The 26,771-nt window shown below is 40.6% G+C and overlaps 1 protein-coding gene across 1 annotated transcript in view; it reads left to right on the top strand.

Moving 5' to 3' along the window:
• OTC (ornithine transcarbamylase) overlaps positions 1-20,276 on the top strand; it is a 73,221-nt gene extending 52,945 nt beyond the window's left edge. The window contains exons 6-10 of the mRNA XM_040266309.1: positions 854-976; positions 7,804-7,857; positions 7,938-8,087; positions 10,641-10,778; positions 19,827-20,276. Coding sequence (XP_040122243.1) covers positions 854-976; positions 7,804-7,857; positions 7,938-8,087; positions 10,641-10,778; positions 19,827-19,886 — 525 coding nt within the window. The 3' untranslated portion in view covers positions 19,887-20,276. The remainder of the gene's footprint in view (positions 1-853; positions 977-7,803; positions 7,858-7,937; positions 8,088-10,640; positions 10,779-19,826) is intronic.
• Positions 20,277-26,771: the final 6,495 nt, after the last annotated feature.

Here is a 26,771-nt window from a genome sequence, read left to right as displayed (position 1 = left end):
TATACAATATATGAAACCTACAGACACTTCAAGAAAAGTAAAATAAACACCCATGTGCCCATTATGCAGTTTTGGCAAATCTTACTTTAGAATTTTTTGTTTTTTAAGTAAAATATTACAGGGACTTCCCTGGTCTTCTGGTAGTTAAGGCTCCAGGGTTCCACTGCAGGGAGTGCAGGTTCAATCCCTGGTCAGGGAACTAAGATCCTGCAATCCCATGCAGTGTGCCCAAAAAATATTACAGGTAGATTTGAAGTCCGCTGTGTAACTATCTTTGATCCCATTTCCTCCAACCCCTCAAAGACATTTTATCCTGGTGTTTGTATTTATGATTTCCAAGCATGTGTTCATACTTTAACTGTCCATGTCAATATCCATAAGAAATGAAGTATATTAATGGTTTTTCAGCTATATAAACAGGAACATTCTCAATACCCATGCTATGTTGTTCTAGGTGCATTCTATTTCCCCTTTCTTATTCTAACAAGTATAAGCTTCATAAAGGCAGAGATTTTTGTCTCCTTTGTTCATTGTTATATCTCCAGGGCCAAGGACAGTGTCTGGACATGGATGGTTTCCAATAAAGATTCAGATTTGCGAAATGTGAACATATGCCTTCATATGTTCATATGATGTCTTGGCTTAAGATATTAGGATATTTTTTTGGTTATTAGGACTTCTTTTTAGTGATTGTATCTTCATGTTATCAAATTGCTCTGTATAATGCAAAAAAAAAAGTAGTTTCTTCATTCCAACAAAGATGTGGACTGTTTCTTTTATAGTAACTCTAATAATTGTTTCACAGAAGTGGATTTCCTCCTGGATGTAATTTCCTCCATCCCTTGCCTTTCAGGAACACTACGGCTCTCTGAAAGGCCTTACCCTCAGCTGGATTGGGGATGGGAATAACATCCTGCACTCCATCATGATGAGTGCGGCGAAATTCGGGATGCACCTTCAGGTGGCTACCCCAAAGGTAGGGAAACTTTCTGCCTTGAAACTAACCCCCCTTTGAAATCATTCCCAGATACAACCACCTAGTGAAAAACAAACCTCTCTTCCATTCAAGGAGAGCACAGTTGAGGCCACAAAATTTAGGTTATGTTGCTATCCCTACTATTATAGCTATCCAGCCTCTTGAGTGTCCAATTTCCCATCTCTACAAAAAGAGATAATCTTGGCTGATGCCTTTCATCTTGTGAGTTTCTGTGTTAAAAGCATGTCTGAATTATCCCTTTCAATGCCCTGAAACCAGCCATTATGATAACTGGCTTTCTTGTGTATTGCTACCACAAAGGCTGAAGAAAATAATGAAATCCAGACAGCCTAGAAATCTCAAGGCATGGGGAAGATGCTGTCATTGTTCAAATATTACAGTCTGGTGAAAAAAAAATTCAATCTAATGTGAAGGACACAGTGATGGCGTCTGCATCAGCTTAGTGTTTCAAAACTCAAATCCAAGGGTCCTTCAGCCTTTTAAATCTGAATCCTGGCTGTGAAGCTGACCTACCCTACTTCCTATCCTGCTGTTAATCTCTCACAGGATGTATGGGAACGGGAACAGGCCTTCTTTTATAGGTCCAAAGTAACCCTTTTGATATACAAGAAACTAGTAATAATTGTTGTCTGTGAGAAGTGAAGCTGGGAGGTTCAAGGTTAGAGGTAGGAGGGAGACTTTATTTCTGCAATATATCCTTTTATATGGTTTAAATTTCTTAACATGTAAATGTTTTACATACATGATTACATAAGTCCATAAATAAATACACTAAAATTAAAAAGTGCAGATCCTCCTAGGAGAAGCCCTGTGTTACAAAACTCCCAGCTTCGAGTATAGGATTAATAGATGCAAACTAGTATATATAGGATGGCTACACAATAAGGTCCTACTGTACAGCACAGGGAAATATATTCGCTACCCTGTGATAAACCAGAATGGAAAAGAGTATGTATATGAAATGTTTACATATATGTATGTATGTTCTTTTTATATATAATGGAGTCTCCTTGCTGTGCAGCAGAAATTAACACATTGTAAATCAACTAAACTTCAAAAAAATTTTTTAAAAGATACTCCTAGCCTCATACAGAATGAGTAGGCCTTTTAGAGGATAAAAACTAATCCTACAAGTGACCCATACACAAATCAGTTCTGAGCGATCCCCACAGAACCTTTTACATAACCCATCTCTACTAAGTTCTTTTCTTCGTTACGTTTCTATTAGTTATGATTTCTGATCAGGAGTCTTTTGAAAGGAAAATGCCCCTAAATAGAAGACATTGCAGAAACAAAGGACAGAATTGACCTTTCCGTTAAGGGACGATGATTTATAATATTGTGCACCAGTGTGTTTCTGGCAGAGCATGTGTTTGCTCTCAGTGGTCACTGCCATAGTTCACTCTGATAACCTAAGACATTCAGAGGTGAGTGTGTGAGGCCTAAAACTCACTCTCTGCTTCTGCTTCTTGAGTTTAAGATTGACTAAGGGATTTCTAGGGACATGGGACTATCAGTGCTAAAACCAGGAAGGCCACAGGCAAACTAGAGTGATCTGGTCACCCAAATGTCATGTCAGGCACAGTGCTTCAGGCTGATCCAACAGGCGAGCTCTGGAGTGTTGCCCCAACCTGAGACAGGGAGGATGGGCTTTTATCCTTGGAATCAGTCATTGGTCAAGGGCAGCATGGAGAGGTGGGTGGTGAATCCTCTGGCACTTTTTTTTCTTTGTTTTTTACTAGCTTCAGATTTTATCTTTGAATTCTTTTTTTTTATATATATATATACTTGGAAGATAATTGCTTTACAGTATGGGCTGACTTCTGCCAAACAACAATGTGAATCAGCCACAAGTACACATATGTTCCCCTCCCTCCTGAACCTCACCCCCCACCCCATCCCACTCCTCTAGGTTGTCACAGAGCACCAGGCTGAGCTCCCTGTGCCCATACAGCAGCTTCCCACTTTAGCAGGAAGAGCAGCTGGGGAGTCAGAGGGCCATCCTAAAGAAGAGCTGAGTGTTAGGTATTAAAAATGGGGACTTCCCTGGTGGTCCAGTGGTTAAGAATCTGCCTGCCAATACAGGGGACACAGGTTCGATCCCTGGTCGGGGAAGATCCATGTGCCACTGAGCAACTAAGCCCACGAGCTGCAACTACTAAAGCCCATGCTCCAGAAGCCTGCACACCACAACTAGAGAGTAGCCCTCACTCATGGCAACTAGAGAAAGGCCTGGTGCAGCAATGAAGACCCAGCACAGCCAAAACTAAAAATAAATAAATAAATAAGTATATTTAAAAAGCACACTGAAAAGGGAAGAGGGGGCAAAAGATACAGATCAGGCACCTCTGAGGGCCTCTGGGTAGAGCACCAGCATTGTCTGCTACATCCTGCCAAAACCAAATGCAACAAACAAGGCAGAAGAAAATGTTTTCCCCTCGTGTTCTTGCTGAACCAGTTTGAGTCCATGTACCCTGCTACCTTAGTCTCCCAGGACTGCCATAACAAATTCCCACAAACTGGGTGGCTTAAAACAACAGAAATGTATTCTCTCACAGCTCTGGAGGCTAGCAGTCCAAAATCCAGGTGTTGGCAGGACAACACCCCACCATCACCACACACACACACACACACACACACAATGCCTCTAGGGGAGGACCCTTCCCGGTCTCTTTCCCACTTCCGGTAACTTCAGGCATTCCTTGCCTTGTGGGCTGCATCACTCCAGTCTCTGCCTCCATCCTTCCTTTATTCCCATTTTCTCTGTCCACATGTTCCTCTTCTTATGAGGATAGCAGTTATATTAAAAACTTCAGCTAAGCTCAGTCGCTCAGTCGTGTCCGACTCTTTGCGACCCCATGAATCGCAGCACGCCAGACCTCCCTGTCTATCACCAACTCCCAGAGCTTACACAAACTCATGTCTATCGAGTCAGAGATGCCATCCAACCATCTCATCCTCGGTCATCCCCTTCTCCTCCTGCCTTCAATCTTTCCCAGCATCAGGGTCTTTACAAATGAGTCAGTTCTTCGCATCAGGTGGCCAAAGTACTGGAGTTTCAGCTTCAGCATCAGTCCTTCCAATGAATATTCAGGACTGATTTCCTTTAGGATGGACTGATTGGATCTCCTTGCAGTCGAAGGGACTCTCAAGAGATCTTCTCTAACACCACAGTTAAAAAGCATCAATTCTTCAGTGCTCAGCTTTCTTTTTGGTCCAACTCTCACATTCATGCGTGAATACTGAAAAAACCATAGCTTTGACTAGATGGACCTTTGTTGGCAAAGTAATGTCTCTGCTTTTTAATATGCTGTCTAGGTTGGTCATAGCTTTTCTTCCAAGGAATAAGCATCTTTTAATTTCATGGCTGCAGTCACCCTCTGCAGCGATTTTGGAGCCCAGTATGACCTCCTTTTAACTAAGTACATCTGCAAAGACCCTACTTCTAAAAAAAGGTCACATTCTAGGACTGGTGGTCCAGTGGTTAAGAATCCACTTAGCAGTGCAGGGTATGTGGGTTCGATCCCTGGTCAGGGAACTAAGATTCCACATGCCTTGGAGCAAATAAGCCTCTCCTAGTGAGCCCACATGCTCTGGAGCCTGCATACCACAACTATAGAGACTGTGGCCTGCAATAAAAGATCTCACATACTGAAACTAAGATCCTGAGCATGTAACTAAGACCTGACACAGCCAAATAAATAAATATATTTTTAAAAGGTCACATTCTGAGGTTCTGGTGGGGAATAAATGTTTGGAAGACATTCTTCTACCTAATACACTTGCCATGGAAGAAATGCCAGGTAGGCAGCATAGGGTGTCATCCTATTTTATAGAGTAAACTTTGGGTACTCAGAGAGCTAACTCTTATAAGAGAGAATTCACTCTCATTCAGCAAAAACTGAGATAAAAGGTCAGATTTGACATGTGAATAAGGTAGTTCTTCATTGTATGGGAAAACTTAGCACACTCTTGCTGCAAATCTAGTCTGAGGAAGGGCTCTATATTAATGCAAACAATTTTACAGATAAAATATATATTCACAATGATTGTTCCCTGCTATAAGGTGTTTTTGGAAAGGTTTTATTCTGTTGGGGAAATACGTGATTTAAACATTTTATTGCATGTCCAAGATGTTTTATTAACATCAAAGGGAAAACTTCCAATGTTACAGAGTAATTTCAGTATTGTTCTTATGCAGAAACTCATTTAAATGATAACAAGTACTAAAACCTGCTTAAATCTGGGTGGGAGTAAGAATTTTCAAAAGTCTTCTGGAAAGTCTGAAGTGTAGAAGGTGCTCCATCAATTTATAAGTAGACCCATTTCCTTTAAAGATGAAGCTAGCAGGTTTATTATGAATTTAAGAATCACTGAAAAATTTCCAAGGCCATAATTAATCTATTTCCCCATCCTTTAACCAAGAATAACTTACACGTTTGAGAAAACATAATTTTGTCCTGGATTGTAAAGTTATTCCATAAACTATTGATGGTAATGATTTTAACATTGTTCTAAGTGAGTATTTAGACTGAACTGGGTCTGTTAATCACCTTCATCTGGTTTTAAGATTTATGTCAAAGCCAATGAGTGATTTAGTACTGAAAGCTTAGCTGTGAGTAAAGAATTCCTCTTTGTATTCTCAGTCATGGCCCAGTGCATGCAAGGTTGGGTGATTTTGTAATTTCCAAACCACTCTGTTGGTTCTCTAAGTACTTATTGATTCCTTCTCTAAGAATGATTATACTTGGAAGTATAAAACCTGCTTTCCAGAGGGAAGGCTGAATTTTCAGGGCAGGAGGTACCTGGGGTAAGAGCCAAGTCTCTTCATTTATGTTTACCAGTATGAATGGTCACAACATGAGTTACTAAATTAGCAAGCCTTTATTAATTACCTTCCCCAAATATAGATAAGCAAAGCTCCAGAATTTATGGCTATTGAGGGTGATAAAGCTGCAAAAAGATCTGCAAGAATCATCACCATCTGATAGCTTCTATCCTCAAGAATTTTTTTATTGAGAGAAGGAACTATGATAGATAAACGTGTAAATAAACACAATTTCCAAAGAATAAACCTGAACATCCCTGTTGTGGGCTGAGTTTCCTGAGAAGCAGACTCTGACACAGAGTTCAGCCTGCAGGTTGTTGATGACGGCGTGCCCTTGAGAAGGGAGGGGAAGGAAACAGGAGAAGTCAAACTGTGATGCAGGCCCGAGAGCAGCCTCAGCTGACCTGATAGAGAATTCTAGATCTGAGATGGTCATTTAAGAGTTGTTGCAGGTTGGGAGGAGGGAGTCAGGTTTTCATGTCCCCCTGTCAATCAGTCCCAGAATGCAGGTGGCCTTGGAAGGGTATGCGACCCTGGGTGCGTCAGCTCTCTGCAGCTGTGCCACTGCCCAACTAGGGCTGACAGCTGAAAGCCACCTTCCAGGGTATGCGCAGCAGCTGGAGCTCAAGTCCATTAGTCATGAAGGGGATCTGGGTGGCTTACCACACCCATTGCTGTGCCCTGCTGAGAGTTTATAAAAATGAGACATAAATCAATTCTAAGAATTCAGGAAAATGAGAAAGATGGGGAAGCTGAGAATAATGATGGTGTTTTGACTGATGAGCCTTCCACTTGGAGGGTCTGGAGGTGGGGCTGGCCCAGGGTTTTGACAAAGGAGGAGCTGACATGTTCCAATAAAGACGCCCAGGAAGGGACAGAGGGGGAAGTGTTCAAGGGTGAAAGGCTGTGACGGCAGCAAAGGGCAAGATGTGTACAAGTATGACAATGAGATTGGCTTTCCTGCAGCAAGATGTTGAGAAAAATTAAAAGAGACAGAAGCAAGAGATGTCGGCGGGAAGCCTTGATACCCTTAATCAGCTTCGACTTACGGAACAAGTGGTAAACATTGAAGGCTTCGGAGATTATTCATGCTGCTGTGTATGGTGCACATTGGAGGTTGAGGATGGAAGAAGACGGGCTACCTGTGGGGTCTAGAAGAGTTGGGGGGACTTCAGCTGTTTCCACAGCATCCCCTCACCTAAAGTTGAGACCAGAGTGAGCAAGCAACGTACCTAGGGTGCAAAATTCATGCTTGCACGACTGTCAGTGAGTGCCTCACTCATGTCCTGACCCTGCCCTCACCAAACAAACCCAAACACATATATTTCAGCAAAAACAGTATATTTGCTATGCAAAGGCTATTTCAAAGCCAGCTCCCTGCCTGCAGAACACTGGCTGGTGAGACTAAGATGTGTGCGTGGGCTCTTAATATTCAGCTGAGACGCTGAGGGAAGGTTTCTCTGAGGAGGAAACATTTGAGCTGAGAGCACTGAGACCTGAGAGCTTTATCCACATGGAGTGGGTGGGGAAAAGCATTTCAGACGAAAGGAAAACAAAAGCATTAAAAAAAAAAAAAACAGCTTGTAGAAAGACTCTGAGACAAAAATGCAGTAAGTTGTAGACTTATGTATACAATCCTCTTAAACTATTAGAGGAAAAAGAAAAGGTGCTACCAAGAGCTGGAAAGCACCACACCCCGTTTATCTTTAGGACTAAAGAGGTCAAAAATAATCAAAGCAAAATGGGGCAACTGATTACCTTTTTAAATTCCCAAAAGCACCCTTAAGCTTTGAAATTCTAGATGTCAACATCATATTCTACTGCACATGGGAAGTAGGCATGTTCAGTAGGTTCGGCTATGACTTAAAGCAGAAACAGGAAGGACAGCAGGAATATTGTTGAAAGTGATGCATATATAAGAAGGCATATATAATTTAAAAAAAAAACACCAAATAACAGTTAATTCTTTCCCCTGCAGGGTTATGAGCCGGATCCCAGTATAACCAAGTTGGCAGAGCAGTATGCCAAGGAGGTATGCTCCTTATATGTAAAGGTGTCATTGTCTTTCCCTGTCTCATGAAGTTCCTTAACTAGCTTGCTTGTGTATGCCAGAATGGGACCAAGCTGTCGCTGACAAATGATCCATTGGAAGCAGCTTGTGGAGGCAATGTATTAATTACAGACACTTGGATAAGCATGGGACAAGAAGAGGAGAAGAAAAAGCGGCTCCAGGCTTTCCAAGGTTACCAGGTTACAATGAAGGTACAAATTGATGCCTCTCTGAAGGTTCATTAATCCCATTCATAAAGGCCAGAATCAGCTAATCACTCAATCACTTTGGGGAGAACAGACCGTCCTTTCCTTGCTTATCAAGGACACGCTGACTGTACCCCCCTCCCCCACCCCACCCCCACCGCACCATGATTTCTTTCTCCCTAAAGATGAGCTCTGCCCTTTGGAAAGACACTTTTGTCCAGGATGAAGGAATTTAAACCCAGGCAGAAGAGAGAAGCAAGCCTTTCCCTCTCGCAACAGCAGAGGCATCAGAATGCTTGATGATCTGTTTAGATATACTAGGCAACTTCTGTTGCAAGCAGTTTCTTGATTTCTGCTCTAAGAAAAGCCCCATAGTTCTGTACTTCAGGCTAGTCCTTGCCTCTATTTTCCAAGGACTCTTAAGTCCAGTTTAGTTTTGCTAACTGCCTCCAGGGCACTCCCAGGGGAATTCCATCTATCCTGATGCTTTTCATTAAGCTCTGAAGCATGGCTTGTCAACCTTGAGCGTGACTGAGAATTGACCGGAGTTGTTAATACACAGCTGGCAGGACCCCCCTTCTCCAGGGATTCTAAATCAGTAGGTCAGGGTTGGGACCCAAGAATTTGCATTTCTGCCAAGTTCCCAGGTGGTGCAATACTGCTTCCCCAGGGTCAAGCTTTGAGAACCACTGTTCTGCAGGAATATCCTAAAAGTCAGGTGTACATTGGGATTCTGTCTGCAGAGCAACTCTTTTGTTTGGTGGAGAAAGGGATTAAGCAATTGCAATAGATGTTTTATTGATAAAATATTTAAAATATAAACACAAGCCTCTTATTTATACATGACAACAGAATGAAGTTAGAAAAATAAAGTGAAAATGTATTTGCCCTAGCCCCTTAACAGTGACTATTCCCAGAGGTAGCCACTGTTAACAATTTGATGTGTCTCTTTGCAGACCTTTTCTGTGTATTTTCATATTCCTATACACACCTACACCCACACCCCTACACCTCTAATGATTTCTCCTAAATGGTAGATTAGACATATTATTCTGACTTACTTTTTCCACTTAACAAATCTTAGATTTTCTTGTCTATTCATTTAGATATCCTTCCTTCTTTCTAATGACTGCATAGAATTCCAAAGTATGAGTGGGCCTTATTTTATCTGTTTCCTGTCAAAAAATTAGGCCATTTCCAATTATCCCAATTACAAACAATGCTGCAGTGAAGATCCTCATATATATATTTCTTTGTGCAGGTATTATAGAGAATAGAATTCTTTTAGGGAGAAGAATTTCTGGGTGAAGTAGTATATACTTTTTAAAATATAAGAAATGCTGCTAAACTGCCCATCCAAAAAGAACTGGCAATTTATAACTTCCTTCCACACTCTCTCCATTTATTTGCTATTTACATTTGTAACTTTAAAAAATCTGTATCTCATGCTTTTTAAAATTTGTGTTTCTTTTATTACTAATGAAGTTAAACATCTTTGAAGGTTTTTTGGCCATTTCCATATGTTTTTCTATAAACTGCTATCATATTCTTTAATATTAAAGCATATCATTTTTGCCCATTTTCTATAGGTTTTTTTTTTAATAAACAAAAAAGGTTTAGCACAAAGGCAGTAATTTTGAGGGAAGAATTTATGAGGGAATATAGTTTTGAATCTGTAAGTGAACAATGAAAATGGATGGGAAAATGTAATTTTTAGGAATTAACTGTTAGAGAAAATTAAAATTGTTAGAACATTTACATGAAGAATGAATCACCTAGTGTATAGTGCCCATAATCCTGTTTAATGCACTATCTCAGAGCTCTTTTCCAACATTGTTTTAACTAGTAATTAAATTTGCTTCAAGTGCTAAAAACCATAATTTGGAGACAGGCTAAAAAATGTAATACAATCATGTAAAGGCAACCTTTAATATATTGGGTTGGCCAAAAATTTCATTTTGGTTTTTCTGTACCATCTTACGGAAAAACCCAAATGAACTTTTTGGCGAACCCAATACGTTGGGATATAATTGATGATTTTTGCTCTCATCTGCATCTTACCCTAGTAGAATTCTTTACTGAAAGGTCCACTATCTCACTAGACAGAGTACTAGAAAACTGAATTAGTGGTTTTATTTGGAGTGGTGATCTTCCAAATTAAAAAAATGACTAGAAAATTTCATAAGCTGAAAGTATATACATTTCTGCTGGGTGCCTTCAGCTGAAATCCTCAGTCTGCCCCTTTATCTCTCCCTTTGCATGGACCTTTGAGCTTCCTGGTGGCTCAGACTATAAAAAGTCTGCCTGCAGTGGGGGAGATCTGGGTTTGATCCCTGGATCAGAAAGATCCCCTGGAGAAGGAAATGGCAACCCACTCCAGTATCCTTGCCTGGGAGATCCCATGGACAGAGGAGCCTGGCGGGCTACAGTCCATGGGGTCACAGAGTCGGACACAACTGAGTGACTTCACTTGGCTCCAGGTCAGAGACGCTGACTCTGAAGAAGACAAATGTGATAACTACATATCAAAACACAGTCTTATCTCCATCTCTTCTGTAGACTGCTAAAGTTGCTGCCCCTGACTGGACATTTTTACACTGCTTGCCCAGAAAGCCAGAAGAAGTGGACGATGAAGTGTTTTATTCTCCACGATCTCTTGTATTCCCAGAGGCCGAAAACAGAAAGTGGACAATCATGGTAAGCAAGAAATGGGGATTGGAGGATGGGGAGTTCTCTCTGTGGACCCAACTTGGTCATTCAAGCCTTTTGGTAAACAATAAGCAGCTGGTATTACCCATATACATTACCTGCTCATATGGTATCTATTTTTTTCCAGAAAGTTTGCAATATATCATTAGTGCTTAAAGTATGTATAGTGTATTTTTAATGGAGTAAGACTGACCCCCATGTAAATATACCTATTTTAATAAAAATTCTTACCATTGTTGATCAGCCTGAATACTAGCCACCATTGCCTGTCAACCCTTATAGGTTGTATAATTCTTATACAATAATTTTATAATCCCCTTGTTAATGTTTACAGAAGTCCCTAATTCAGTGTCTGGCACAAAATGGGCATTCAAAGAAATCTTATTTCCTTCCTCCTCTCTTTCTTCCCTTCTATCATTGCCTAGGTAATTGTTTGGTTCTCTACTGGCTTTAGACAGTAGAGAAACATTGTTCTTAGGTACAGAACATTATCAAAATTGCAGCAAGACTAATCTTAAAAATTATTAGTCCCTTTAACAAAATGCCACTTGTTTCATCTTCACCACCACTATTCTTGGAAACATTAACCTCACATCTCTGCTTTACAATGTCTCAAATACCATGTTTTTCTCTGGAAAATGGAACACTCCAGGGCCATAATTTAGTACCACCATTTTGGTGATTTAACTGATCTCCATTACTATATCAGCTAGGGTCTAACTGGAAAACAAAAAAATCTACTTCGGGTAGAGAAATAAAAAGAAATTTGTTAAAAGACATTAGGCACTTCCCAGAATGATTCATTATTGTATATCACATATTTAGAAACACAGGCAGGAAAACTGGCCCAACAACACTGTGCTTCTTTTGTAACCAAAACACCACTGACACAGCCTCCCATAGCCTGGTACCTAATGCCCTGGAAACTAAATGCCAGATAACCCATTATAGCTTCCATGGAGGAGAAAATGGCAACTGGCTCCAGTATTCTTGCCTGGGAAATCCCATAGACAGAGGAGCCTGGCGGGGAGCCTGGCGTGCCATGGTACATGGGATCGCAAAGATTCAGACACGACTGAACATGCACATAAACAAAACATTTAGTATGTTACCTAATACACTGTAAATATTGTTATTATAATTATCATCACCACTGTCATCTTCTAATAGTTGTTGATCTAATGCAGAGATTTGAGCTCCAGTATGGCTTCCCTGCTGGCTCAGATGGTAAAGAATCCACCTACAATATGGGAGACCTGGGTTCAATCCCTGGGTTGGGAAGATCCCCTGGAGAAGGGAACGGTTACCCACTCTAGTATTCTTGCTGGATAATTCCATGGACAGAGGAGCCTGGCAGGCTATAGTCCATGGTTGCAAAGAGTCGGATATGACTGAGTGACTTTCACACACACACATGACTCCCTTTGCAATGAAAAGTGGTATATCAGGCCCAAGTTGTCATATCTAATAAGAGGAATAACTTTTTTTTTTTACTGTACCTTTCAGCTTACAGCCTCAGGACACTAACTTTGGCCAAAATGGCAATTATCGTGTCAGTTAGACCAGTGTCTCTAAAGCTTTTGATCCATCTGAATCACCTAGGGACTTGTTAAGTGCAAATTTGGATTTGGTCTGAGATGTGGCCCAAGATTCAGCATTTCTAATAAGCAACCAGGTAATGAAGATGCTGCTGTCCTGCAGACCACATTTTGAATAGCAAAGATCCAGATGCGCCCCCCCACCAAAAAAAAAAGTGAGCTCTCCAACCATATACCTCAGGAAGAAACATAGCAACGAATTTTCCTCAAGCTCTACTCTTTATCAGAAGATGACGGCAATGACAAAGATAGATCAACCCAAATCTGTTAAAATAGATTCTTTTGTAGAAATTCAGGGGCTGGAGGGGTAACTAAAAGTAAATTTTCTAAAATATAATTATGAAGATGCTCTGTACTTCTGAATTTTTAAAGAGCTTGTTATGCACTTGTGTGTATATATATTATACACACACACACACACACACATATATATACACACATATTCACAGTGAAGTCTTATGCCCACCCATTTTCCACCATCTAAGTCCTACCACCCGCTCTCCATCTCCCACCTTCCTGAGGTATCCACTTCCCCTAATGGGTTCAGTTCAGTTCAGTCGCTCAGTCGTGTCCGACTCTTTGCGACCCCATGAATCCCAGCATGCCAGGCCTCCCTGTCCATCACCAACTCCCAGAGTCCACTCAGACTCACGTCCATCGAGTCAGTGATGCCATCCAGCCATCTCATCCTCGGTCGTCCCCTTCTCCTCCTGCCCCCAATCCCTCCCAGCATCAGAGTCTTTTCCAATGAGTCAACTCATTGCGTGAGGTGGCCAAAGTACTGGAGTTTCAGCTTTAGCATCATTTCTTCCAAAGAAATCCCAGGGCTGATCTCCTTCAGAATAGACTGGTTGGATCTCCTTGCAGTCCAAGGGACTCTCAAGAGTCTTCTCCAACACCACAGTTCAAAAGCATCAATTCTTCGGTGCTCAGCTTTCTTCACAGTCCAACTCTCACATTCATACATGACCACTGGGAAAACCATAGCCTTGACTAGACGGACCTTTGTTGGCAAAGTAATGTCTCTGCTTTTGAATATGCTGTCTAGGTTGGTCATAACTTTTCTTCCAAGGAGTAAGCATCTTTTAATTTCATGGCTGCAGTCACCATCTGCTAAATATATTAAAAAAAATAAGATGCACAACCATATTAAAATGTAAGTAAAGAATCTAAAATAGAAAGAATTCTTGACTGGGAGTGGGAAGACTTGAATTCTGTAACTGTCTCTGATACTAGTCAGCCATATCATTTTGGCTGTGTGACCTCTCTGGGTCTCAGTTTCCTTCCACATAAAATAAGTAGGTTGAGCTATCTAGAAGGCAAATGACTTTTAATCTTAGGTCCTCAATCTCATCAACAGGCTACATGGAGTCCTATGTTCAGAAGCTTCTAAGCCTGCCTGTGGTCTCGGAAGGAAAGAGTGACATAACTGACTAGTGATACCTGACATGAATTTTGGAAGGGGGTTGGTAACACACATGCAGTGCTCTTTATGTCTCCAAACCAGATGATGTGGACGTCCCACTGAGTTAAGTTCATTTCAGCAACCATATACTGAGCATCTACTGTGTGCCGGGTTCTCTGCCAGGCACTGCAGATTAAGAAAAAAAGAATATTATTCAGTCTCCGCACAGTCTGTACAATTCACAGAAGCATGGCATTTTCAAGTGGGATGAGACCTTACAGATTATCTAGTCTATATTCCTATTTTATAGGCAAAGAAATTATTCTTAGATGGCTTATTTAGAATGGCATTTAGGCTCAGCACTGCTCTGCTAGATTCTTCTGGAATGTTCTAAAGATACAATACCTGTTTTCCTCTAGAATCTCCCTATCCAACACAGTAGCCACTAGGGGCATGTGGCTATTTAAAATTAGACTTCAGCTAACTAACTGGAGAAGGAAAGAGTACCCCATTCCAGTATTTTTGTTTGGAGAATTCCATGGACAGAGGAGCCTGGCTACAGTCCATGGGGTTGCAAAGAGTCAAACACAACTGAGCAACCAAACAACAAAAATGAACTAAAAGATAATAAAAGATAAGATTCAATTCCTCAGACATACTAACCACATTTGAAGTGTTCAGTAGTCACAGAGGGCTGGTGGCTCTACACTATTTCTATCTGACAGCATAGACAGGAAATGTTTCCATCATGACAGAAAGTCCGACTGGGCAGCACTACTGTCTGAAGGGTGATTTCCACACACACAGTTTCATTTACAGTCAGGATAGAAGAAGGAAAGAGAGACACCATCTAGCCTCAAGTTCTGAGGTACCCATAATGACTAATGTAATAACTAAATAGGTGAAGGGCTTGTTCTAAAGGCACATAACGTGTTTAAAGCAAACGTGTACTCATTCAGCACTCACACTAGCTTTTTAAGGCCTTCATACTGGGAGATTTCCAGCAGTGCTTTTCAGAACATTCTGGTAATCACATCATTCTCTCCATAGTGCACAGGCCTTTGGATCTCTTTGTTTAAATACAAAAAAAGAATACAACACACACACACACACACACACACACACACACACCCCTCTCCTCACCACAAAGCTTGCTTTTATATTTTTCAATAATTACTAAGGCTACAGGACTCACGAAACGTGAGGTGGGTTTCTTCCTCTGCCTACAAATTTTACTGTGGAGCTAAAGAAACCTAAAGGGACCCTGCAAAAAATCTGCCACTTCAAAGTACTACTATCAGGATGACCTTTAGATATACAACGCCATTGCGATGCAGTTCACAGTATTTTACCATCTCTTCTCTCCAAGTGAGGGGTGCCAGATAAAATGCAGGATACCCAGCTACATTGGAGTTTCAAATGTGGTGTGGTGTTTAGACAATCTATTAAGACAATAAACAATTGTTTAGTATAGACATGTCCTAAGGGCTTTCTTCACAGCTCAGTCGGTAAAGAATCTGCCTGCAATGCAGGAGACCTAGGTTCAATACCTGGGTCGGGAAGATCCCCTGGAGAAAGAAATGGCACCCCACTCCAGTATTCTTGCCTGGAGAATCCCATGGACAGAGGAGCCTGGCAGGCTACAGTCCACGGGGTCGCAAGAGTCAGACACGACTTAGCGACTAAACACCACCACCAATAGACATGTCCTATGTAATATTTGGAACATTCTTATAGTTTAAGAAAAATTGTTGTTGACCTGAAATGCCTACTTATGTATGTATGTATATATGTATGTCTGTATCTAACTAAATCTGGCAGCAGCTCTACTCATAATTAACTTTCTAAGATTTAATATTTGAAAATAAATTTGACATATGCTATGACCATTAAAAACAAAACCAAACCTAAGAGGTGATCCCAGGAGCCCATAGAAAAGCTTAAAATATTTTACTGGAAGATGTTCTTATCCTAGTGTTTGACCTTTCTGTCTTCTTCCTCTCATTCAGATCTCAACTTAAATGTCACTCTTTAACAAGATTTTCCCTGTCCACCCTCTCTAAGTGGTTCCCCAACCTCTTTTATCCTGTTTTTTTTTTGTAATTTTTTAATGACATTTATCACTCCTTGATATTTTATTTTTTATTTGTTACCTGTCCTCTCCCTATAATGATATGTGCTCAATACATTTTTGTAGCCTGAAGGCAATACAGAATACTGTTTGGTTTTCGAACATGGGCTTTGGAAATCAAGTTAAAATTCTGGCTCTCTGTGTGGTCTTGGGAAAGTATCATAACTCCTCTAAGTCCAGTTTATTCATACGAAAATGGTGGTCAAGGAATAGGGCAGGCAGGTACAGATCCACGCCTCACTGCCACCACTCAGGAAATACCTGTGCTTCAGTCTCCTCATCTGTATTTCCTATCTCTTCCTACCTCACACAGTAGAAAAGGATATTACATAGTCTGGTCAAAAAGCAACAGCACTCAGACATAAAAAGGAATGAATCTGAGTCATTTGTACTGATGTGGATAAACCCAGAGCCTGTTGTGCAAAGTGAAGTAAGTTAGAAAGAGAAAAACAAGTATCATATATTAATGCATCTATATGGAATCTAGAAACACGGTACTGATGAACCTATTTGCATGACAGGAATAGAGATGCAGATGCAGAGAACGGACTTGTGGACACAGGGAAGAGGGGTGGATGAACTGAGAAAGTAGCATTGACATACATACACTATCGTGTGTAAAACACATGGCCAGTAGGAAGCTGCTGTACAGCACAGGGAGCTCAGCTTGGTGCTCTGCGAGACCTAGAGGGCTGGGATTGGCAAGGGGTGTTGGGAGGGAGGCTCAAGAGGGAAGGGATATATGTATGCTTAGAGCTGATTCACTTTGTTTTACAGCAGAAACCAATACAACATTGTAAAGCAATTATATTTCAGTGAAAATAAAATAAAAGGAAGAAAAAAAAAAAAAAAAAGCAAGAGCAAGTACCTGAAAGGCAGTAAAACTACCTCTTAAGAGTGGAGTCAGAGAAACTTGGGTCCAAACCCAGTTCTGTGTTGTTTCCAGGCTTGAGTTTCTCATCTGGAAGTGATAATAGTAGAGATTCCCTTAGAAGTTTGTTGTATTACATGAGCTAATTTACAAACACTTCTCTCTACCTGACTGCAGTACCTAGCACAGTGATAATATCAGCAACAGTGATGACAACAAATGTTGATGGTAAGACACTTAGTCTGGTACATAGTAAGCACTCAGTCAGCATTTGTTATCATCACTGTTTCTGATATTATTACGATTGTTGTGATTTTGGAAGTTGGGAAGAGTAAAAGTGAAAATTCCTGTTTGCTGCTGATGGCCTGATGAGAAGCTGTACTCTAGCTTATAAATATTCTTTTAGGAAAATCCAGATTCAGAAAGACATTATTCATTAACCTTAATAATCTGCATCTAATTTATTCTAAACTTTTCTAGGTTACAAGTATCCAAACCACAGTGCAAACACAAGGATGGGAGGAATTCTATTTCTCTACAACCAGCCAATAGGCAGTCAGTTCAGTTCAGTCGCTCAGTTGTGTCCGACTCTTTGCAACCCCATGAATCGCAGCACGCCAGGCCTCCCTGTCCATCACCAACTCCCAGAGTTCACCCAAACTCATGTCCATCAAGTTGGTGATGCCATCCAGCCATCTCATCCTCTGTCATCCCCTTCTCCTCCTGCCCCCAATCTTTCCCAGCATCAGAATCTTTTCCAGTGAGTCAGCTCTTCGCATCAGGTGGCCAAAGGATTGAAGTTTCAGCTTAAACATCAGTCCTTCCAATGAACACCCAGGACTGATCTCCTTTAGGATGGACTGGTTGGATCTCCTTGCAGTCCAATGGACTCTCAAGAGTCTTCTCCAACACCACAGTTCAAAAGCATCAATTCTTTGGCACTCAGCTTTCTTTACGGTCACATCCATACATGACCACTGGAAAAACCATAGCCTTGACTAGACGGACCTTTGTTGGCAAAGTAATGTCTCTGCTTTTTAAAATTTGTTTATATTTTGTTGTTTTTTAATTAACATGATTAAAAGTGACAGCATATTTTATTATCTTAGATACTTACCTATTTGTGTGGTATATATATATATATATACCATCTGAGCCACTTTTTAATGTGCTGTTTAGGTTGGTCATAACTTTCCTTCCAAGGAGTAAGCTTCTTTTAATTTCATGGCTGCAATCACCATCCGCAGTGATTTTGGAGCCCAGAAAAATAGTCAGCCACTGTTTCCACTATTTCCCCATCAATTTGCCATGAAGTGATGGGACTAGATGACATGATCTTAGTTTTCTAAATGTTGAGCTTTAAGCCAACTTTTACACTCTCCTCTTTCACTTTCATCAAGAGGCTCTTTAGTTCTTCTTTGCTTTCTGCCATAAGGGTGGTGTCATCTGCATATCTGAGGTTATTGATATTTCTCCTGGCAATCTTGATTCCAGCTGGTGCTTCCTCCAGTCCAGCGTTTCTCATGATGTACTCTGCATAGAAGTTAAATAAGCAGGGTGACAATATACAGCCTTGACGTACTCCTTTTCCTATTTGGAACCAGTCTGTTGTTCCATGTCCAGTTCTAACTGTTGCTTCGTAACCTGCATATAGGTTTCTCAAGAGGCAGGTCAAGTGGTCTGGTATTCCCATCTCTTTCAGAATTTTCCACAGTTTATTGTGATCCACACAGTCAAAGGCTTTGGCATAGTCAATAAAGCAGAAATAGATGTTTTTCTGGAACTCTCTTGCTTTTTTGATGATCCAGCGGATGTTGGCAATTTGATCTCCAGAGATCACTTTAAGCATCACTTTACTAGCGTGTGAGATGAGTGCAATTGTGTGGTAGTTTGAGCATTCTTTGGCATTGCCTTTCTTTGGGATTGGAATGAAAACTGACCTTTTCTGGTCCTGTGGTCACTGCTGAGTTTTCCAAATTTGCTGGCATATTGAGTACAGCACTTTCACAACATCATCTTTCAGGATTTGAAAGAGCTCAACTGGAATTCCATCACCTCCACTAGCTTTGTTCGTAGTGATGCTTTCTAAGGCCCACTTGACTTCACATTCCAGGATGTCTGGCTCTCAATGAGTGATCACACCATTGTGATTATCTGGGTCGTGAAGATCTCTTTTGTTCTTCTGTGTATTCTTGCCACCTCTTCTTAATATCTTCTGCTTCTGTTAGGTCCCTACCATTTATGTCCTTTATTGAGCCCATTTTGCATGAAATGTTCCCTTGGTATCTCTAATTTTCTTGAAGTGATCTCTAGTCTTCCCCATTCTGTTGTTTTCTTCTATTTCTTTGCATTGATCACTGAGGAAGGCTTTCTTATCTCTCCTTGCTATTCTTTGGAACTCTGCATTCAAATGGGTATATCTATCCTTTTCTCCTTTGCTTTTCGCTTCCCTTCTTTTCACAGCTATTTGTAAGGCCTCCTCAGACAGCCATTTTTCTTTTTTGCATTTCTTTTTCTTGGGGATGGTCTTGATTCCTATCTCCTGTACAATGTCACAAACCTCCATCCATAGTTCATCAGGCACTCTGTCTATCAGATCTAGTCCCTTAAATCTATTTCTCACTTCCACTGTATAGTCATAAGGGATTTGATTTAGGTCATACCTGAATGGTCTAGTGGTTTTCTCCACTTTCTTCAATTTCAGTGAGTAGGCTTCACTTAAGACTAGAAAAGCCATCCATGGCTACCGCCTTGGCACCTCCATTCGGCTCTCACCCCCACTGGTCCTGGAATGAGGCCTAAAAAAGCATGGTGTCTGTGTATATATTTGGGTCATCACGATCCCTCATGAGCTCCCTTAATAAAAATAAGTATTAGTTTGGAAGCGACCCTTTATCATTTCCTTTGGAAAACACATGTCTGCCATAAACCTTCAAAGCTGTAACCCAGATCCTCTTCCATAGGTCCCTAAGTGGGATCTTGCTAATATTTACCCATTTCTTTCTTTCTCTTTCTCTGTGTGTCATTCCAGGCTGTCATGGTATCCTTGCTGACAGATTATTCGCCTCAGCTCCAGAAGCCAAAGTTTTGATGCACTGAGGCTTCTCAAGAGAGAAACCGTGTTCTTCAGGAACAGAATGAGTCAGTTTATGAGGGAAGGAGAAGAGAACAAATCACAGAAATAAACAAATTCTAACACATGGTATAGGTGAATGGTATGATATTGCTTTGCCAGTGTGAAACCTTCCTGAAGCTCCTAATTTCAGTGCTGATGCACTGTAACTAACATGTGGCTTAACTTGGTTTAAACTTTCTAATTCACAATTTCGGAGTTACATTTGGGTACGATATTAATAAGCATATACACTTGCTTCAACTAAACATAAAATACTGTATTCATAACACATAATGCCTATGCCATTACAAGTAATCTATGCTTATTGCTCTAATAAATTATCACCCACGCTAATTTATAAGTAAACATTTACCAGGAAGTCAGCTGCTGGCAGACCTATGGGCTGTGCTCATATCCCCTAGGACCAACAAGGAAGCCAAATGATCCATCTTGCTGATGTAACACAATTTGCAGGCAAATGGGGTAGACACACATTCACTTAGGGAGGCAAAATGATGAAATTCTTAGAAAAACAGCTATAATTGTGTCCAAACTCTGGAGTTTTTTCTAGTCATTTGTGGAAGGAGGGTCCTTCGAGAGCACACATCTCTCTTCTGTAATGAATACTTAATGCTACAAGCCTAAAGAAGCCTTTGTGAACAAGTGGTGAAACCACGGATACCTAAGTAGGAATATAATGTCCATTAGTGACGTTTTCATAGGTTCAAATTCTCCAGCAGGACCAATTAAATTTTTTTTCATGTTTGTGTTTGTCATGCAGCTCATCATACCATGCACTGGATATTTCCATAAATCCACTACTTGCCACATTTTAGTCTATATTTTCCTTTAATTTTTCTTCAAGCTAAGAACAATTTGCACCACTGGATTATTATGTAATTAAAGCTAGATGTCTCTTGTGGATGAACGAAACGTGTAGTATTGAATTATTATGATATAATTTAAAATCTTTAGTTCAAATGTTAAATAAGTGAAACTTTTCAAAAGTAATGTATTTTATAGAGGACAAGAAGAGTAATTAACTTGACATTCCATTTCTACTATTGGAAGAATGTTTCCAGCCTAGTTGACTGATATTCTTCAGCAGATAGCTATGAGTTAAATGAGTGAGTATGAGATGAATTACAAATTAGATCTGCAATGAAGATGCAATAAAACATATTTAGTAGGGAGAGGGGGAAGCGCATAATATTATAGGGGAAAAATTCAATTTTTCTAGTAAATAACAAAGGTGACTTTCACATTGATGGCAATTTATTGGGAGCACTTAAGAAAGAAAGAGTGGAGTTTTGTAAGCTGTCTTCTTTCAGCAGAGAGTATAAGGACAATTTAACCAAGAGGTGCTGTGTGGGTTGTAGGGGCTTTCCCTCAAACTTCCTCCATACAAAGGACATGATCCTGAGTAATATTCCACTTTCCAAATGGTCCCCTATAGCAGGAGTTCCTCAACCTTGGAGATCTAATGCCTGGTGATCTGAGGTGGAGCTGATGTGATAATAATAGAAATAAAGTGCATAAAAAACATAATGCACTTGAAGCATCCTACAACCACCCCCCACCCCCAGTCTGTGGAAAAACTGTCTCCCACGAAATCCATCCCTGGTGCCCAAAAGGTTGGGGACTGCTGCCCTACGGCAATGAACTCTCATCTCTTTATTGGTTATTCTTAGAACCAAGGAGGAGGTACAATCTTCTTCCCTCAAAGGGAAAGAACTTTTATCATTCCCTTGTCAAAATGTAGTCACTACCTCAAAATGTCCCAAAGCTTTCTTTTTTATGCACACACCATTTAACACGGTTCTCAACCCAAACCTGTAAGCCTATAGGAATTTATTTGCTTTCTTAACTTTTCCTCTTAAGAAGACATTATTTATATTGTCAATTTATAAAGAAAACTAGGGAAGGAAGACTTAGTACTATTTTTTTCCAAAGCTATTTTATCTCCTGTTTCATTTTATCCTTTCCTCCTTCATTCCCTTTCCTGTGTAACTACGGCAATGACAGAGATTAACAAAAACTCCAGCAATGACCTTTGGGTCACTGGTGCAGTAGATCCTATCAACTTAATTAATATAACTAGTCAAAGAGTGCCTTTCTTCCAGGCTTTCTCCACTGTAACACTGGAAGTAAAAAATATCATATGATTATACTGCAATGGGGGCTTCCCAGGTGGTACTAGTGGTAAAGAACCCCCAGGCCAATGCAGGAGATTTAAGAGATGCTGGTTCAATCCCTGAGTCAGGAAGATCCCCTGGAAGGAGCCATGGCAACCCACTCCTGTATTTTCGCAGTGATGAGTTTCTAGGAACTTTGGAAAAATAATTCTACAACAGATATTTTGAATGAATATTGTTCTAACGATTTGACTATTATAATGTCCCCAAGCAGAAAGATCTGCCTAGATTAACATGGTAATGCCACATTTGATCTCCTACATAAATAAGTGACTCTAGAATTTCAGTTAAAATGGTGAGAGCCTCTTGATCAATGCTAAAGACCTAAGGCAAACCTTGTCACATAATAAAAAGGTATAAAGAATACATACAGACAGGGTGTCCAGAACAGTCTTTCTTTGGGCCTTTTTGTCTTGGACATTCTCATCAATGAAGATGAGCTGCATCAGCAATTTTGTAGGCTTGATGACAAACATGAAAGGTCACACCAAAGAATGGAAAACCAGTCTGGTTACAATGATTGGACACCTACAACTGGGAGCACCATATACTGACATCCAAGGTGTACTCTGTGCCAACGTCTCAGGTAAAGATGTGTCTAAAGAATCTGCCTGAAATGCAAGAGACCTGGTTTTGATCCCTGGGTTGGGAAGATCCCCTGGAGGGAATGGCAACCCACTCCAGTATTCTTGCCTGGAAAATCCCACAAAAAGAGGAGCCTGGCGGGCTATGGTTCATGCGGTTGCAGAGTCAGACACGACTGAGCAACTAACACTTTTCCTTTTTCAAAGGTAAGGGTTAAAACCCGGTCTACACTTCAAAGACCAAGGCTTGTGCCTCCTTAGAGCCTTACAGCCAGGAGGAAGGAATGACTTTTTTAAAGTTGCCCACCCAGAGGGTACACTTTTCAGTGTTTTATAAGCCTGAATAGGTGCTTTAAGTCACAACAAAGGCACCCCAAAGTCACACAAAAGTATCTGGTAGGGTTAACCCTACTTTCAATTATTTACATCAGGAATGTTTTTCAATATCACCTTGTACTTGTTAAAGTGAGACATATAGGGACACTTCAGTGAGGCTTTAGGCATTTTGCCTCAGTTTCTGCCACAGTTTCAAAATTCCAGAATGGAAATGATAGCATCTGTCCATTTTTGTGTGGCAAATACATGACAGATCATGGAGGCAGAAATCTGCAATCAACTCTGAAGTTCTTTAATTAAAAAAAAATTAATCCCTAATAATTGTCCAGAAAATTTAGCATCAATTACTGAGAAAAGAATCTTGGTCAGAGCAAAGGGAAGTGCATTCCTTTATATGAATTAAATCTTTTCACAGACTGAGGAATGCCTGACTTGTATCAACGACACCAGACTTAGTTTCTAACTGATGTTCTTCTGGAGCTCATTCCCAGAAGCAAGGCGAGCACAACAGCTGCCTTCTGGAACAAAATTAGGTAAATAAAATTTTGAACTGAAATGAGGCTTAGAAATAATCCAGATCATCCCTTCATTTTACAAAAGAAGGAAACAGGAAACAGCAACAAAATATTCCTAGGAGAGAAAGATATTCTACAGGGAGGGATTATGCATGTGTTCAGCACCCCTCCACAAACTATCTGGGATCCTTCAAAGGCTGAATGGGCAATAGGGAACTGGCTGGTCTGGGACTGTGACTCTGTGAGGCCAGCAGATGAGAGGAGAGCTCACAACTAAGCCGGGATAGATACAGACATTCAGAGATGTGAACAGAGATCCAAAAAGCATTCATGGAGTCGATGCTGTTGGTGTCCCATCCAGATGTCTATTATCTGGCCTCACCCATCCCCCAGCTGCCATCAGGCCTAGATACTGATGGCTCACAGCTGCTCGTTTTTCTGAAATACTATCCTCAACCAACCAGGAACCACTTAGCCCAGGAGGTTAGACTCTCGCTACTGGCAGTTCATCCCACTACTGGCAGTTCACAGCCAATGAGTAACTGACAGAGAGGATCTCTTCCCTCCAGGCATGACGAACCCAGTGGTGAAATTCATGCCCAGGCTGAAGCCAGTATCTGTTGGAGACCACGTCCTTGGTCGTTGTTATTTTTGCTGTGTCGTTGCTCAGTCGTGTCCGACCCTTTTTTTCAACCCCATGGACTGTAACCTGCCAGGCTCTTCTGTCCATGGGATTTCCCAGGTAAGAATACTGGAGTGGGTTGCTATTTGCTTCTCCAGAGGATCTTCCCAACCCAGGGATGGAACTCGTGTCTCCTGCTTTGGCAGGAGGCTTCTTTACCACTGAGCCACCCGGGAAGCCCAAGCTGATGCTTAACTTTCTTCCCTCGTTTCTAAGAGTGCTCCTTCAATAAATCATTTGCACAAGAGTCCCCATCTCAGGCTCTGCTTCTCAGGAATCTGATCTAAGAAGATACATGAATAAGATTTTTCAGAGGTTTGCACTGTTCTGCTGATTCTTCAGGCATCAAGGGAGGAGTAGGAAGTTAAGTGGCCATTAAACAAATGGTGAAGAGCTCAAACTTCAGCAAGCAAAAATGTTTCTGGTTACCAGGATCAGTCTTCCTTAAGAAGGAAGCAGACCATTATAAATAACAAATATTTTCCTGTCACATGTTCAAATTCGTAATGAGGGATTTATTAGCTGTGTGGAATAGACCTATTTTCTTTCCCCAGAGAGGAGTACCTTTGAGTTAACTGACACAATATTGCAGCCTTATTTATGTGATAGTTTAACACCTTTAGAGGTTGGTGCCTCTGGCACCTCGTCTGTCCTTGGTCCTTCCTTCCCCACTTCCCCTCAAAGCTACTTATTCAGCAGGTCTGGACCAGGGCCTGAGAATCTGCATTTTTAACATGTCCCCAGGGATTTCAATGCTGCCAGTCCAGGGACCACACTTTGAGAACCATTGGTATGAGGTACTGCTAAAGAATTATTGGAGGCGTCTTTATCTCCACATCCATAAAGCACCATCATAAAGCATTTGACATAACCCAGATCCTCTGACTATTAATCTGTCTTTGGAGCCACTGAGGCCTGGATTTTATCCCTTCTCTGCTACACAACAGCCATCTAACCCCACTTTCCTTATCTGTAAAATGAGAATTATAATGCCCATCTCATAGTGTTGCTAAAATATTTAAATGAAGTAACACATATAAGAGTATTTGGCTTAAAGCCAGTGCTAAATAAACACCAGCCTCCTTTTATTTGATTGATTGTTTCTAATACTTTTATATTTTTTCTTTTACCTTTATAACAAAATTATATCCCACCATCAGCAACATTGAGTTGAACAGCTGGTGTCCAAAAAAGGGCAAAGAATGAGTTTGTCCTCTGAAGTTGGCAGAACCCAGCAGTTAATGCTTCAGTAGAGCTATATCTTTCTAGAAGCTGGTTTGTGAATACATATGCTACCCAGGTGAGTGGCTTGGCTCCTTGCCCAACTGAATCATAGAAGCCAATAAGTCCCAAAATCTAATCAAACTGACAACTCTTTTGCTTAGGGAAGCATGACAGGAATGTACATTTATGTGAAATAAATTTGAGGCATTTGGCTTGCGGTCTAGCTGATAAAAGGGGAAAGGGATTAGGGAGCACTCATCAGGGTTTATTTATCTTTGTTTGAGGCTAGAAGTGCTCAGAGGAAGAAATTTTCAAACTGTTCTTAAGGCAGCAGTTCTTAAATGTTTTGTTCTTAGGACCTCTTTATGCTCTCATAAATTAGAAAGATCTCAAAGATATTCTTTTATGTGGTATATATCACATTAGAAATTAAAGCTGAGAAATTTCAGAAATATTTATATATTGATTAATTTACAGTTAACAATACTAGACCTATAATAGTTTATGAAAATAACAAAGTTCATGAATAGAGTGGATGACATTGATTTGTTTTTCGCATCTTTGCTGCCTGCCTTAATAGAAGACATCTGTATTCTCATATCTGTTTCTGCTTTCCACCCATGGTTCTATGTTGGTTTGAAGTAAAGTGAGATGATCCAACCTCACAGATATAAGCAGTTAAAACAGGAAGTAGCTTTTCAAATAATCATCAATATTCTTGGATGTTGCACTGAAACTCTGCAAGTGATAGCTCCTTAGAGATGAGTTGCAATGTGGGATCTGACCACATCAGTGAACTTTTCTACACTGTTAGGTGAAACTTCACTTTGAATAAATCTTTTGCACATGTGTGATTCCACATCAGTCATTTGGAAAATATTAGGTCACTGATTCATACAGATCTTCCAAATAATGCTATATTACATTATGGAAAATAAAAAAAATTGCACTTGTTCACACCACCACTGCTTTGGTCTGAATGTTTGTGTGCCCCCAAAATTCATATGTTAAAATCCTAGCCCCTAAAGATTATGGTATTAGTATGTGGGGCCTTTGGGAAATACTTAGGTCATGAGGATGGGGCCCTCATGAATGAGATAAATGCTATCCAGAGTTCCCTAGCTCCTTCTGCCAGGCTAGGACACAGAAGGCACTGACTATGAACCAGGTATAGGGTCCTCACCAGAGCATAATCATACGTGGTACATTTATCTTGGACTTCCCAACCTCCAGAACCATGGGAAGTAAATGTCTACAGCCGCCTGAACAGGCTAAAACAATGACCTATCTCATTAGAAAAGTATTTAAGTATTGCAAAGGGGATA

Source organism: Oryx dammah, unplaced genomic scaffold (genome assembly GCF_014754425.2).
Source record: "Oryx dammah isolate SB20612 unplaced genomic scaffold, SCBI_Odam_1.1 HiC_scaffold_23, whole genome shotgun sequence".
Taxonomy (NCBI): domain Eukaryota; kingdom Metazoa; phylum Chordata; class Mammalia; order Artiodactyla; family Bovidae; genus Oryx; species Oryx dammah.
The sequence above is the reverse complement of the archived record's forward strand: the minus strand, read 5'-3'. Positions and strand labels throughout refer to the sequence as shown.